Source organism: Rhincodon typus, chromosome 15 (genome assembly GCF_021869965.1).
Source record: "Rhincodon typus isolate 14 chromosome 15, sRhiTyp1.1, whole genome shotgun sequence".
Taxonomy (NCBI): Eukaryota; Metazoa; Chordata; class Chondrichthyes; order Orectolobiformes; family Rhincodontidae; genus Rhincodon; species Rhincodon typus.
Genome location: NC_063346.1, coordinates 29,842,660 through 29,855,820, shown reverse-complemented (window position 1 = coordinate 29,855,820; position 13,161 = coordinate 29,842,660). Strand labels below are relative to the sequence as shown.

At 36.9% G+C, this 13,161-nt stretch overlaps 1 protein-coding gene across 7 annotated transcripts in view; it reads left to right on the top strand.

The window, feature by feature from the left end:
• The window catches only part of tdrd12 (tudor domain containing 12), a 124,002-nt gene that overhangs the window by 90,316 nt on the left and 20,525 nt on the right, over positions 1 to 13,161 (top strand). For 5 of the 7 annotated variants that reach the window (XM_048605530.1, XM_048605531.1, XM_048605534.1 and 2 more), the window contains 9 exons: positions 343 to 523; positions 4,392 to 4,450; positions 4,588 to 4,780; positions 7,537 to 7,612; positions 10,852 to 10,949; positions 11,148 to 11,275; positions 12,603 to 12,657; positions 12,780 to 12,893; positions 12,977 to 13,130. In XM_048605530.1, coding sequence (XP_048461487.1) covers positions 343 to 523; positions 4,392 to 4,450; positions 4,588 to 4,780; positions 7,537 to 7,612; positions 10,852 to 10,949; positions 11,148 to 11,275; positions 12,603 to 12,657; positions 12,780 to 12,893; positions 12,977 to 13,130 — 1,058 coding nt within the window. Of the gene's footprint in view, positions 1 to 342; positions 524 to 4,391; positions 4,451 to 4,587; positions 4,781 to 7,536; positions 7,613 to 10,851; positions 10,950 to 11,147; positions 11,276 to 12,602; positions 12,658 to 12,779; positions 12,894 to 12,976; positions 13,131 to 13,161 lie in introns of those variants that run through there. The other 2 variants (XM_048605535.1, XM_048605536.1) reach the window with 2 other exon arrangements.

Sequence of the window (13,161 nt, the reverse complement as noted above, 5' to 3'; positions counted from 1 at the left end):
TAACCAGAGTTTTATTTAACTGTACCAACCCTTCCACTTCTTTGTATTTTTGGCCCCTGAGAAAAAGGCGATTAGCTTTTTAGATTGTGTTTTCTCCTGGTGGACTAGCTTTTAGTAAATTCTGTTAGATGACTGAATTTTATTTTGAGCAGAGGAGCATGACTGGTGGGAATCCCTGGTAATTAAAATGTTTAACTTTTCTTGGGATTATACAATAAAATGTTATTGGTAATTTTAAATGACTTGTTTTGTGAAACAATGTAAATGCATGGCCTTGCCCCATTAGATTCTTGCAAAATAATCCAGTCTAAACATATTTGTCACTTTTTTTTTATCTTAAAGCATCATCATTAAGAACTACTATAGTGGAGGAACTCAAAGACATTGTGCTGCAGTATCCTGCAGAAAGTGCATCAGAATCAGGTTTACACTTCTTATGCAGGTTGCTCAGATTCCTGTCTGTTCCAAAAGAACAAACTGATGTAATAATTGCCATGACTCATGTGGCCAGGATGCAAGGAAGGTAAGACCATTTTAAATACTAGACAATCTCCATTAGCAGAGAATATGAACACATTTAACTTTGTTTCAAAATGTGTTTATTTTTTCAAATTAAATTTGTGCCCTAACCCTGAACTATTGGGAGCAGCCAGATAACAATGATCTTGCCTTGATTATACAATTAATGGATAGCAGGTGTGCTCATATTCAGTTAAGGATGGCAGGCAGACTCCAAGTTGGTGGTTGAATAGGAGGTCCTGCAGAACAGGGAGAACAAATGCTTTGTTGCTGGTGATGAAGGTAAAGGATACCTTAATCTTGAGATGCCCTCTCAACACATTTAAAATATTTGAACTAAAAAGTAGTTTCAGCTGCTGATTTAACACTGTGAAGAATAAATACTTTGAGATGAACTGCAGCCAGAGGGGTGGTGATTGTGACTTGGCATTCTGGAGTACTGGTCCTTCCCACTTCTGCTGCTGAGAGGCTGCTACTAAAAACTGTAGCACTGTACTCCTGCCAGTCTTTGTTTCCACCCTCAAATCAATGTGAAAATTCTGTTCTTGGTGACTAGAACATGCAATTACAGGATGATGTCCATTCACTATAAAATAGTAGTTATTTCAAAGCCATTGCAATGCTATCAAACATGCAATGAGTTCAGTTGCCTTTTCTTTGCCTTTGTACTGATTCTAATCACACACCATGGTGAATAATGTGCCCACGGACCTATTTCAGGTCTGCTCTGTAACTAACTTCCAGGTAAAGAGGGAGTCTTACCAATAGGAAGTATACACCTAGTACATGCTAGGACCACTGTCCTTGTGAACAACATAATTAGGGAAATAAACAGGATTTTAAACCAAATAATGGAGGCAGGGGTTAAAATGTGTAATGCATATCAAAGAGTAGAGTCAAAGTAAAAAAAAAAGTAATGTGGGAAATCAGAGCCAGAGAATGGCAGCAAGGAATAGAGAAATAAATACAGGAATTGACCAACTATCAAGACTAGATATTGCAAGGATAACAAAAAGACAAAACTAAAGGATCTGTATCTAAATGTGCATATAACCTGGTAAATTTTCTGAAATGTCCCTTAAATGTCTGCCATTGTGTCTGTGTATTGATCTATCTCTAGCCTAGTATGTCAGTTCACTTTAGCTAGTTCACAGGTTTCACTTATTAAGTTTTAAAACACCAGTCTTACACCCACTCTTCTTCCTTTCAAACCAGTTGCATAATTCAATCACTGTGCTCTCTGCTACGTAGGGATGCCTTAACTCTAAGGTTGTTGATGAATCCTGTCACATAACTCAATGTCAAGTATAATATGAACGCACATTGATACAGTTTCAGGATAACTAGGATTGGATCATTATATTGAGGGGTATGTGACATTCAAGAAAAATAGTAAGTTAGGTAAAGGTGGAGTCATAATCCAGGATGACATTTAGTGCAATAGTTAGAGATGACCTTGCTTCAGGAGATCAGGATGTAGAATTGTTTAGGGTGGTGTTGAGAAACAGCAGGAGAAAGAAATCATTGGTGGGAGTGATCAACAAACCCCCTAAAAGGAACCACAGTGTGAGTCAAAATATTCAAGAAAAAATAGTGGATATTTAATCTTTAATCTGCATATTAATTGAAAAAAATCAGATTGTCAGTAGTAGCCTGGATAAGGCATTCATAGAATGCTTTTGAGAGAGTTTCTTAGAATGACAAGTTTTGAAACCAACCAAAGTATTAGACTTGACATTGAGTAATGCGACAGGATTCATTAACAGCCTTAGAGTTAAGGCACCCCTAGGTATCAGAGAACACAGTGATTGAATTATGCATCCAGCTTGAAAGGAAGAAGAGTGGGTCTAAGACTGGTGTTTTAAAACGAAATAAGTGAAACCTGTGAGCTAACTAAAGTGAACTGGTATATTAGGCTAGGGGATAGATCGATACAGACAGTGATAGACATTTAAGGGATATTTCAGAAAACTCAAAATGCATGTATTCTTACTGTAAAGAAAAATTCTTCATGGAGGACCCACCATCTGAAACTAACTGAAGAAATTAATAAAGGCAGTAAATGTCAGGAAAAAGAGCTAGACTATTCAGTGATGAGTGACAGGCTAAGATGATTGATCAGAATATAAAGAATGGCAAAGAATGACTGTAAAGTTAATCAGGAGGAAGAAATTAAAGCATGAGGGGAGATGTCTAGAAATGTGAAAGCAGCAATAATTTCTACAGGTACTTGAAAAAGGAAAAGAGTAAGTAATGAGAGTTTTGGAAAGTATGTGGTGAAGTGCACATAAGGAAGTTGCAAATGAATATAGATAGGATGAGTAAGTGGGCAACTATCTAGCAGACATAAAGTGTTTAATGTGGGAAAACGTGAAGTTATTCCCTTTGGCAGGAAGAATATAAACAATAGAGTATTATATAAATGAAAAACAACTGCAGAATTCCACATGTAGGGGGATTTGGGTGTTTTGGTGCAGGAATCAGAAAAATGTAGTATATAGGTACAACACATATTCAAAAAGGCTACTGTGCTGCTATCCTTTATTACAGAAGAATTAAACATAAAAGTAGAGGCGTTATATTTCAGTTCTGCAGGGCATTGGTGAGACCACATCTCAAATAGTGTACAGTTTAGGTCATCTTATTTAAGGGAGGATGTAAATGCATAGGAGGCATTTAAGAGTAGATGTACTAAATTGATACCTGGAATAAGCAGGCCCTCTAATGAAGATAGATTGGAGTGTGTTTCCACTGGAGTTTAGAAGACTAACAAGTGATTTGATTGAAGTGTATAAGATGAATGGCCTTGACCTGGTGGACAAGGAAAAGATGTTTCCTCTGGTTCAGTTCCAAATCTAGGGGACACTGTTTTAAGTATTTTTAAACAGACTGTTCAGATGTGTTATAAGACTCCTGTGAAGGAGGTAGGACTAAAATCTGGGCCTCCTGTTCAGAGATAGGGAAATTACCATTGCACCACAAAAGCCCCCTAGCTTGAATGTCTCTGTGGCCACAGGCTCAATGCTAAATGGTTTTAAAACTAACATTTGTCTTTTTAGGGTGGAAATGAGGAAACTGTGTTTCTTTTTCTGAATGTTGTGTGGCTTTGGAACAGTCTACCTCGGGAAGTGGAGTCTTGAATCTTTTTAAGATAGAGGTGGATAAACTCTTGTTTGGTATGGGAATTGAGGGGTTATTGAGGTATATGGGAATGTGAAATTTGAAACACAAGTGGATCAGCCATGATCTTATTAAATGGCAGAGCAGGCTCGAAGGACCAAATGGCCTACTTCCTCTTCTGTTATTGGATATATGTTTGTCTTGTCTTTTTCATTGAACATTCCCAGTGCTTCTGTTTTCCATGACTCTAATCTTGTTCTTAAAATTGTCTACCCCAATTCTGTCAATCTTTTTAATGTACTTCGGAAATATTTTTCCGTGATGTCCTCATTTTGGGTTTTAGTGACGATTTGCAGTTCCAGTTTCTACAATGTGACCATTTATACCCCTGAAAATTTCAAGTGGATTGCTGGACACTTCAGTAAAATAAAAGCTGTTTTAAGTCAGTAAAATGTTAGAAAACAATGTGAGAGGCTTCATTCTGCATAACAGAGTAAATTAAATCCAATAAGCAGCAACTTCTACAAATATATTCAGCTACTAGTTGAAACAATCTAAAACCAACCCCATTCTCACTTCATTTATACAGTATTGCACCATCCTATATAACAGTGTTACCTGATAAGATTATTGAAATTGCTCCTGGATAATCACGGTTTAATTATGTACAAAAATCTTTAATGTTCCAAATTATTTAAATTGCTCTGAGTTAATTATATTTTAGAATTAATTTTTCAGTTATTTTATTGCAGAGATCTGGATGAAATCAAACAAGAGAGAGGAATTTATGTACTTGTGAAGCTGCTTCAGGGTAAGAACAAATCTGTATCTGTTTTTACTGATAAAGAATTCTGGCCATCTAATTCACAATCTTGTACAGTGTTATAATTTAAATTCTCCAGATTGTTGAAGCCATTCCTCATTGGTCTGAAATCTCTCTGGTTTTAGGTGTGACCAGTGCAGAACTACAAGAAAGCATATGTATTGCACTTGGAATTCCAGGTGAAAACACTGATCTGCACACCGCTATAATTGATGCCAATGCATTGAAGCACCTTTGCCATTTATTGAAAATGCCAATTGAAACTAATGTGTGGGAAACTACTATTGGAGCTTTAGCTTCACTTCTTTGCTCCAGCAGGTATAAAAGAATGGTTCAATAGTATCTTCCTTTATAGAATGATAACATTAATGTAAGAAAATTTACTGAACCTCAACATTTAGGAAGCTGGAGTTTGGATTAGAAGGAAGTAATCAATGATTTACTATGTTTTTCTTCCAATCTGTGAAGAAATTCTAAAATTGAGTAGATAGATATAAGTCGTCCAAAAATATGTTTCCTTGAGTACGTTTTAAATTTGCTTAAACATGTGCCTTTAGCTTTCTTAAATCCCTCCCAACTAATCTTCCTCATTCTTTCCTCCCCTTATCTTTTTCCTTAGCTCTGTTTCCATTACCTTTCTCCACCCTTTCTCAGTTTGTGTTCCCTTTTCTCCCTCTTCTGTCTTCTGCTAATGAGAAATAAAAGATTAGTATGGATTATAAACAAAGAAAAAAAAAAGTGCTTTATTTTCATTGGCTTGGTTAGATTACTAAGTTAGAACTTGCAATTTTTCTGCAGTATTTAAGTTTAAATTTTATTTTTATGGCCACCTGTCTATCTATATTCCTGACTTCCTCCCTTCTGTGAAACCTATTGATGAAGTTCTATGAGCATTGATTATAGCAAACTCCCCCTGTCCCAACTCCAAATCTTGAGTGATGCTGTTGATCTGTGAGCCTTAATAATAATGTTTATCAGGCAGGATTCGCAGTCCTTGGTTGATGTCAGCAAACTTGCAGTACCATTTGAGGTTGTTTTATAATTTCTAGTCTGGATGGTACATATGCTCGGTTATTACCATAGCCTAAGCACGACATTCGAATGCATTACCTAATGGAACTCCCAAGAAGTAGGTGATTTCCCCATTTCATAAAAGATTTGATGAAGTCTTGAAGGCATTGAAAATATATAGCACAGTGTGGAACTGGGCAATAAGTACTCGTGATGGATTATAGCACACAGCTTTAACTCGTGTGACGTCAGCATAAACAGTGGTACGATGGCATGAAAGTGGCTCACCAACTCATTCAGGCAGTCGCTTTAGCAGTAGCCATCTACAGAGTTTGCCTGTTTTCAAGGGTCACTGGACCCAAAATGTTAACTCTGATTTCTCTTCACAGATGCTGCCAGACCTGCTGAGCTTTTCCAGCAACTTCTGTTTTTGTTTCACTTTTCAAACCTTTAGAAATGAAAAGTAAAAACCTGTATCCTGGAGTCAACCCAATATTAACTGACTACCCACATGAAGAATCCAAAAAGTACTTTTTAAAATTCTTATCCTTTGGGCCCTCCAGGCTGACCAAGCATAAGTTGTATATTTCTATCAGCTAATTAAGGTAATCAATTCTCATGAAAAGCGTGAGGAGAAGGGCAGGAAAAGGGCCCTTCTGTTGCAGTGGTAAATTACCTATCTTTGAGCCAGGAGGCCTGGCTTTAGTCCCATCTACTTCAGAGGTGTGTAATTATATTTCTGAGCAAGTTGGTTATAAAATACCTATCAAGAAGAGGGACTACGAAGTTTTTTTTTATGCAGAGCATGGATTGCTTTGCAAAAGGGAATAATTGAGGCAGGTGTCATGAGATATTTTCAAAGAAAGAGTGGTTAAATTTTTGCAGCAAAGACAAGTACAAAGCTGTCAGGGGAGAGCATGGTGCTTTGATTAGTATTTATTTATCATATTATAATAAAAAATAAACATAAACATATGGGGTCTCTATGATAGCTATTGTTTCTTCAGTTTGAAATCCATGATCTTTTGGTTGCCCTCTTCTCAACAACTTTACTCACTTAAGACAATTTCATGATGTTTTGGAAGTCAAAATCAACATGACAGTTTTCAGAATAAAGTAAGTCCTCAGTCGCATTCCTGAAAATAGCAACTTTAAATAAGATAACCTTTGGTGAATCATAGGTTCTTATGTTAAAACAAGAGTAAGATTCCTTTGAACATTTCTTACCTGGAAAAGCAAATGTATAAGTTGAAATACCGTACCATACGTGTGCAACATTGTACATTCTTAGCTGAAATATTTTATGACATTAGATAAGCCACTAAGTATCAAAGAAATACTGTATAAGTTGGAGGAAGGACAGTGCGAGGTTGTGGGGAGGGGAAAGTATTACATATAGTTGGATAGCTATTCCAAAGAGCAGGCTCAGGCATAATCAGCTGAATGGCTTCCTTCTGTGCTGTGCAATTTGATTAGCCTACGATGAGCAGCTGCAGCGAGGCCCCTAAGTCTGGTCCTCTGACTCTTATCTTAAACTTCACAGACTATCTCTGCCATCTTTTCCTCTAAGGTTCAGAAATCATATTCCCCAAAGTGGGGAAAAGTACTTCCAGGCTTGCTCCTAAATGCATTTTCCAAAGAAATCTTTTGGTAATATTTCAATCTTTAAGCGCTGCGTTATGTTTTTATAATTTTATCCCCACATGTTATTTAGTTGCCCCAATGATGTTCTTCCAAAACGTTCTTCAACTTCAAAGAAGGCATTAAATCCTGTATCATGGATAGATGCGCAAGCACTTTAGTCACCTTCAGACTGGTTTCTAGCGTTGTTTTCCTGAATTTCCACAGAATCATGTCAATCAGATTTTTGTTCTTTTACTCGAAGTTGATTTTTGGATGCTGAATTTAGACAGCAACGTACAAATGAGGTAAAAACAAAAATTGCAATTCAACATCATAAAAATAGGCCCAAAGAATAAACAATTTTAAAACAAATCTGCATTAGGAGCAATGTTAAATGAGGATTTACTGTGGTCTTTAACATGATGCTGCAAATTTTCCAGAGTTTGTGAAGAAATTGAACAGCAAGAGATTGTATGTCACCTTTGTATGAAGATTGAACTATCCTCAAAGGATAAGGTAAAATGAGAGATGATAATTACATTAATTTTGTGTGAAACAATTACAGGAACAATGAAAATATGCCAATTACCGGCAGTTTATGTGTGAGTTTTACAAAACATTCGTACAGGCACACGCCATCTGGTTAGTTTCTGGCATTCACATGGTGATCAAAATTGATAATTTAGTGCAAACAAATCACAACTCTCAAAAATCTAGTTACGTTGCGTGTGACAATTTACTTGAAGAGAAATCCCAAGGTAAAAGTTACTTAATAGCGTTGCAGAACATTCTGCTATCAGAAAGATGCTTTGGAAAGTCAAAAATGCTCTGAATAAAAATTTTAGTTGCATGCCTTTATTTGTTCTCATAAAAGCCTCTTTTGTTTGTCTCTGTCGTATAATCTCTGAAGGCAGTACTTTCCTTATTAGATAGGTTAACAGTGCAATTTCTTTCTCCTTTAGTCACAATATTTAGGACAGTGTACATACTAAAGCCCATCTTTCATGCTAACAATCTTTTTCTCAAATAAAATCTTGTAAGCGATTCATGATCGACCTAATGTGTCTTTTTTTCCTCTCCTTGTGAGGAATCACATCCTTGCTTGTCTCTGCAGTAACCTAATCTTGGGGTGATTTGAAGCTCTAAGTTTGGAGAATTATAGTTGCGAACCAGTGTTCCGCTAATGATACTGTTGGTGAGTTGAGTGGCCTTTACAAAGTTACGTTGAGGTGGCATTTAGGGGACAATGATTAGGTGAGGATAGTGGTGGAAGATGAGAATGAACAATCTAAAGTAAGATTAATCAACTGACAGGGAATGACAAGGGGCAAGAACTGAATTCCACAAGGGGAAACGACATCTCCACATCCACCTCATCAAGGTCCCTAAAATTGTCATGTTTCAGTAAGGTTGCCTCCCATTCTTCTAAACCCCAACGAGTACAAAGCCCGACCTACTGTACCTCTCTGCATAAGGAAATCCTTCCACACCTGGAATCAGCCTATTGAGCTTCTCTGCACTGTCTCCAATTACATTACATCTTTCCTTAGATAAAGGGACTAAAGTTATTCACAGTATTCCAGGTCTAGTCTGCAGATAGCTTTAATGGCTTGTATAGTTTTAGCAAGATCTTCCTATTTTCATATGTCATTCCCTTTGCCTTCCTTATTACCTGCTGAACTTGGATGTTAAGTTTTTGTGTTGCATGACCCCTAATCTCTCTGTGCTATAACTTTCTGCAGTTTTTCTCCATTTTGATAATGGATTCCTGTACAAGTGCATGTCACACATTTTTATCGTTTTATATTCTATCTGCCAGGATTTTGCCCACTTACCTGACTTGTTTTGTATCCCTTGTGTCCGTCTTAGTACTTGCCTTCCCACCTACTTCCAATTTCGATTTTAAGCCCATTAATGACAATACTTTTAAGTACCCCGCAACTACCCCAGAGAAAAAATCATCTGTGTGCATCATTGCTTGTAAATTTCCCCCTGCTGGTGCCAATAAAACTTGTCAAGGTTTGCTTTTAACCAGAGGCAACCCAGTTTAAATGGGATGTAGTTACTGAGAAGTACCAAACTCTAGAGACATAATTTAGGCCAAATATACTTTTTAATTTAACATCCATGGTGTTCCCATTGTATTTTCTACCTCTTTTAGATGAATGAAGAAAGAATTCTCTTTTGAGATGTTTTAATATCAACTGGCCTACGTTCCCAAGATTTTATTGCTAACAAAACTAAGAAAATCTTCAAAACTTCTGCCAGTAGCCTGGCTTGAGCTTATATGTTCCATAAGCAAGCACCTTTTCTATGCATATTCACGTATGAATAAGGCTGGCTGACTGTTATCTGGTAACTCTGAGGACACTGCAGATTCTTTCCAGCTTTGTCATTCTTCCTGTGGTGTATTTCATTAAATTTTCTTGTAATTTGTTTGTAACCTGTAAGACCTCCTGATCACATGGGCTTCTGCTGCTGGTGGTGGTTTTCCTGGTGTGTAATTTATTTCTTGATCTTGTTGAACTACACCCTCTATCTTGTCTTCTTTTCCTGCACTGCTACAATGTGATCACCCGTCCTATTAAAAGAGTTCCTTTCAACAGTTCATGACCTCTTTCTGGGGGCATCGCAGCTCACAGACCACCACCCACACCCCCATCTGCCTGCCATCTGAACTTACATTTGTGTTTTCTTGCTTTTGTACTTCATATTCCTAATCTCCTATCCCTCCTGTTGTACCTTCAACCAGCTTTTATATTTACCAGTGGTCTTCCCAGCTCTACTAATAACATAGTCGGATCTATTCATTGACTAGCCCTTGTGGCAGCTTTTTAGACTTTAGCACCCACTTTTGGCAGTTCTACTTTGGGACCAATAGCTATGTTTTTATAATCAGAACTAATCTAGCAAAACTTCTTTTTTAAATGTAATCTAATTTTCTAATCAACCTGTTCAGAGGTGTTATTACACATCTCTGGAGCAGGCGGGACTTGAACACGGGCCTCCTGGCCCACGGGTAGGGACACTGCCACTGCGCCACATTTTAGTTGTATATTGTTGGTAATAAGACTCATAAAGCCATTCTAACGGTGCAACAACTTTCTTAAAACAAAACGTATCAATTTCATGATGTGTGAACTAAAAAGCATTTTCTGGAGATGGACAAAATGTGAACACCAATACTACAGTGTTGGTTTGAGAAATGTTTGAACACTTCTACAATAATGTTTTAAATTTAAATGGACATGAATATTCAGAGCAATTTATTCATGAATAGAAAGCGATTGAAAGGAAGAATGGGGAGTGTAGTTGGGATCATGTCCTTAGGACATTCTGAAATGCTTCATATCCAATGAATTATTAGAAATGTTACGATGCCCTTCTGAATTTCTCAAACTGAACATCTAACAGGAGTGCTTTTGAAGTTTAATGACTCTTGCCATGTAGGGGAATGTGATAATAATTATGCATAGCAAGATTCCTTACTTATCAATGACGTACAACCGAATGATCTGTTTCAGTAGTGTTGGTTGTGGGACACATTTTGACCAAAACATTTGGGAAACTCTCTCGATCTTCTATGTCTTGTGATCTTGTATTCCACTTCAGTTTAATGTCTCAATCAAAAGACTCCTTTTACGATGGATCACCATGTGATTCTCAACTGAATAACAGTGGTTAACACTCAGATCACACATCAAGGTAGCATGCTGATGAAAGCTCAAATACTTATCAAATTTGTGTTTTGTTAGGTTTTGGAAAACGTTTTGAAGGTTTTGTGTTATCTCAGTGGAAGACCGCAGAGTCTGAATTTAATGTTATTGAGTGGACTTGTTTCAACTATTGACAGGTTTGTAATGTTACAGTATCTGCAAAATATATATGTACATTTCTGTGTGGAGGTACTGTATAAGCAGCAGATAAGGAAAAAATGCAAAACAGATGTTTGCAGTTTCATCGTCTATGTTTAGGTACATTCTTGATCTAACTTTTGATTGTAGTATGATCTGCATAGGAATTTAATCAAGTGTTTCTTGACCATTTTTAGGCTGTTAGTACACACATCCAGCAAGACTGCTTTATATGAAGTTGCAAACAATTTGAAGTCTTCACTGGCCAGTTTACAAAATTTACACTGCCCACAAAATGATGCAGCCTCTTGTGAAAGAAATACAGGTATGGTTTTTACCTTGGTAGATAGTTTATAGTACTTCATTTTGTTGTGAAGTACTAAATTGTTCTACATACCTGAAAGATTTTCATGGATGTGTTTTTAAAATGAAATTTTTGGTCAGATACAGCATTAATGATGCTAGTTTGACATGTTCAGTCTTTGCTATAAGTTTAAAAGCTGTACCTCAATAACATTTTTTATTGTGTATTATTTTTAATTACACAACTGCTTTCCAGGTCCTGTAAGTTGTGAAAAGCGCCTGTTTTATATTGTTTAAAAAAAAACTTCAGTAACTGGTTTCACTTTAAAGCAATTTCAAATATACTGCGGAATGATCATGCAATAGACAGAGTAAGTAACCTCACAATCAACGAATCAGGTCAAAGCTCCGCAGTTCTACCTCTTCTGTCATCGATGGTGAATAAACAATTAACCAGAGGCAGATACTTAATGAATATCCTCAATGATAGGTGCCCCCAGCTCATCTGTACAAAAGACAAATTGCACATTTTGCAAACATATTCAGCCCGAAGCACCAAGCAGATGATCCATTTTACCTTTCTTCTAAGGTCCCCAACATAATAGTGCGTAGTTGTTGGCCAATTTGATTTTCTCCATGTGATATCAAGAATGATTGAAGGCACCGAATACAATAAAACCTGTGGGCCACGATAACATCCCAGATGTGGCACTGAGGACTGTAACTGACAATATTGAAAGTTTCTCCAGTTGAGCCTAATCTGGCCAATTACTGTCCTGACAGTCTACTACTACTTGATCACTAGCTAAGTGATGCAAGGTGTTGTGAACAGTGCTAACAAGTAGCATTTATTCATCCATGCTCATCAGTACTCAGTTTGAGATTTGTTGTGGCAACCTGGCCCCAGGTCTCATTATAGATAAAGGAGTCGGATTCCAGGGGTTAAATTATAATAACAACATCTTTGGATTACCATTGACCGGAAACTTACTTGGTTCAGCCACATGAATACTGTTAATACAAGGGCAGGTCAGAGGCCAGGAACTGTTCGCTGATTAACTCACTTCCTGAAGCCCCCAAAGCCTTTCCTCTATCTACAAGAGCAAGTCAGGAGTGTGATGCTTGCCGAGATTAGTGCAGCTCCAACAACTCTAAGAAGCTCAATGCTATCCAGGACAAAGCAGTTTCCTTGATTTGTACCTATGTAGCACTTTAAATGTCAACTCTCTCCATCTTTCTAAAAGAACATAATTTTAGTAAGATGCTTCACTTGTATCTGTTGGATCAGTAATTGGGAAAAGGAAGAAACTGTTATTTTGTATTTTGACTATACAAATTTTTAATTGCAGGCATTATGGATCTTCCTGAAGACAGACAGAATAAATTAGCGGTGGATCCTAAAAGGTTAATCATGTTCATAATTAAGTATTCACAATTTCCAAACTAGTTGTGCAGCATGGTTTCATAACTCAAACAAAACTGTAGATTTTGTATCTTAAATTATCATTGATCATATAATCCTGCAGCTTTCACCCTGAAATCAAGTGGCATCAGAAGGAAGACCGCCTTATACTAAATATCAAGTTGCGGAATTTTACAGAACATTCATGTAAATTTGATCATTGCAGAGTCGTATTCAGGTAAAAGTCAATGAATGTGTGAATTGCTTAGAAAGAGAATCATTATCTTTGATTTTTATCTGATGCTTTGCTTTCAATTGCAGTGCCTCTGTTGGTACCAAATTATATTTGGCAGATTTGGAACTTAATGGCAGGATTTTAGAGGAAAAGAGCTCGTGTGTCATTAAAAATGAAGAACCTGTTATAATACTGTTCAAAGAAGAGAAAAGTGAATGGAGCACTTTGCTGAAATTCAAGGTAATTGTGAAACAAGTTGCAGACCTTGGAG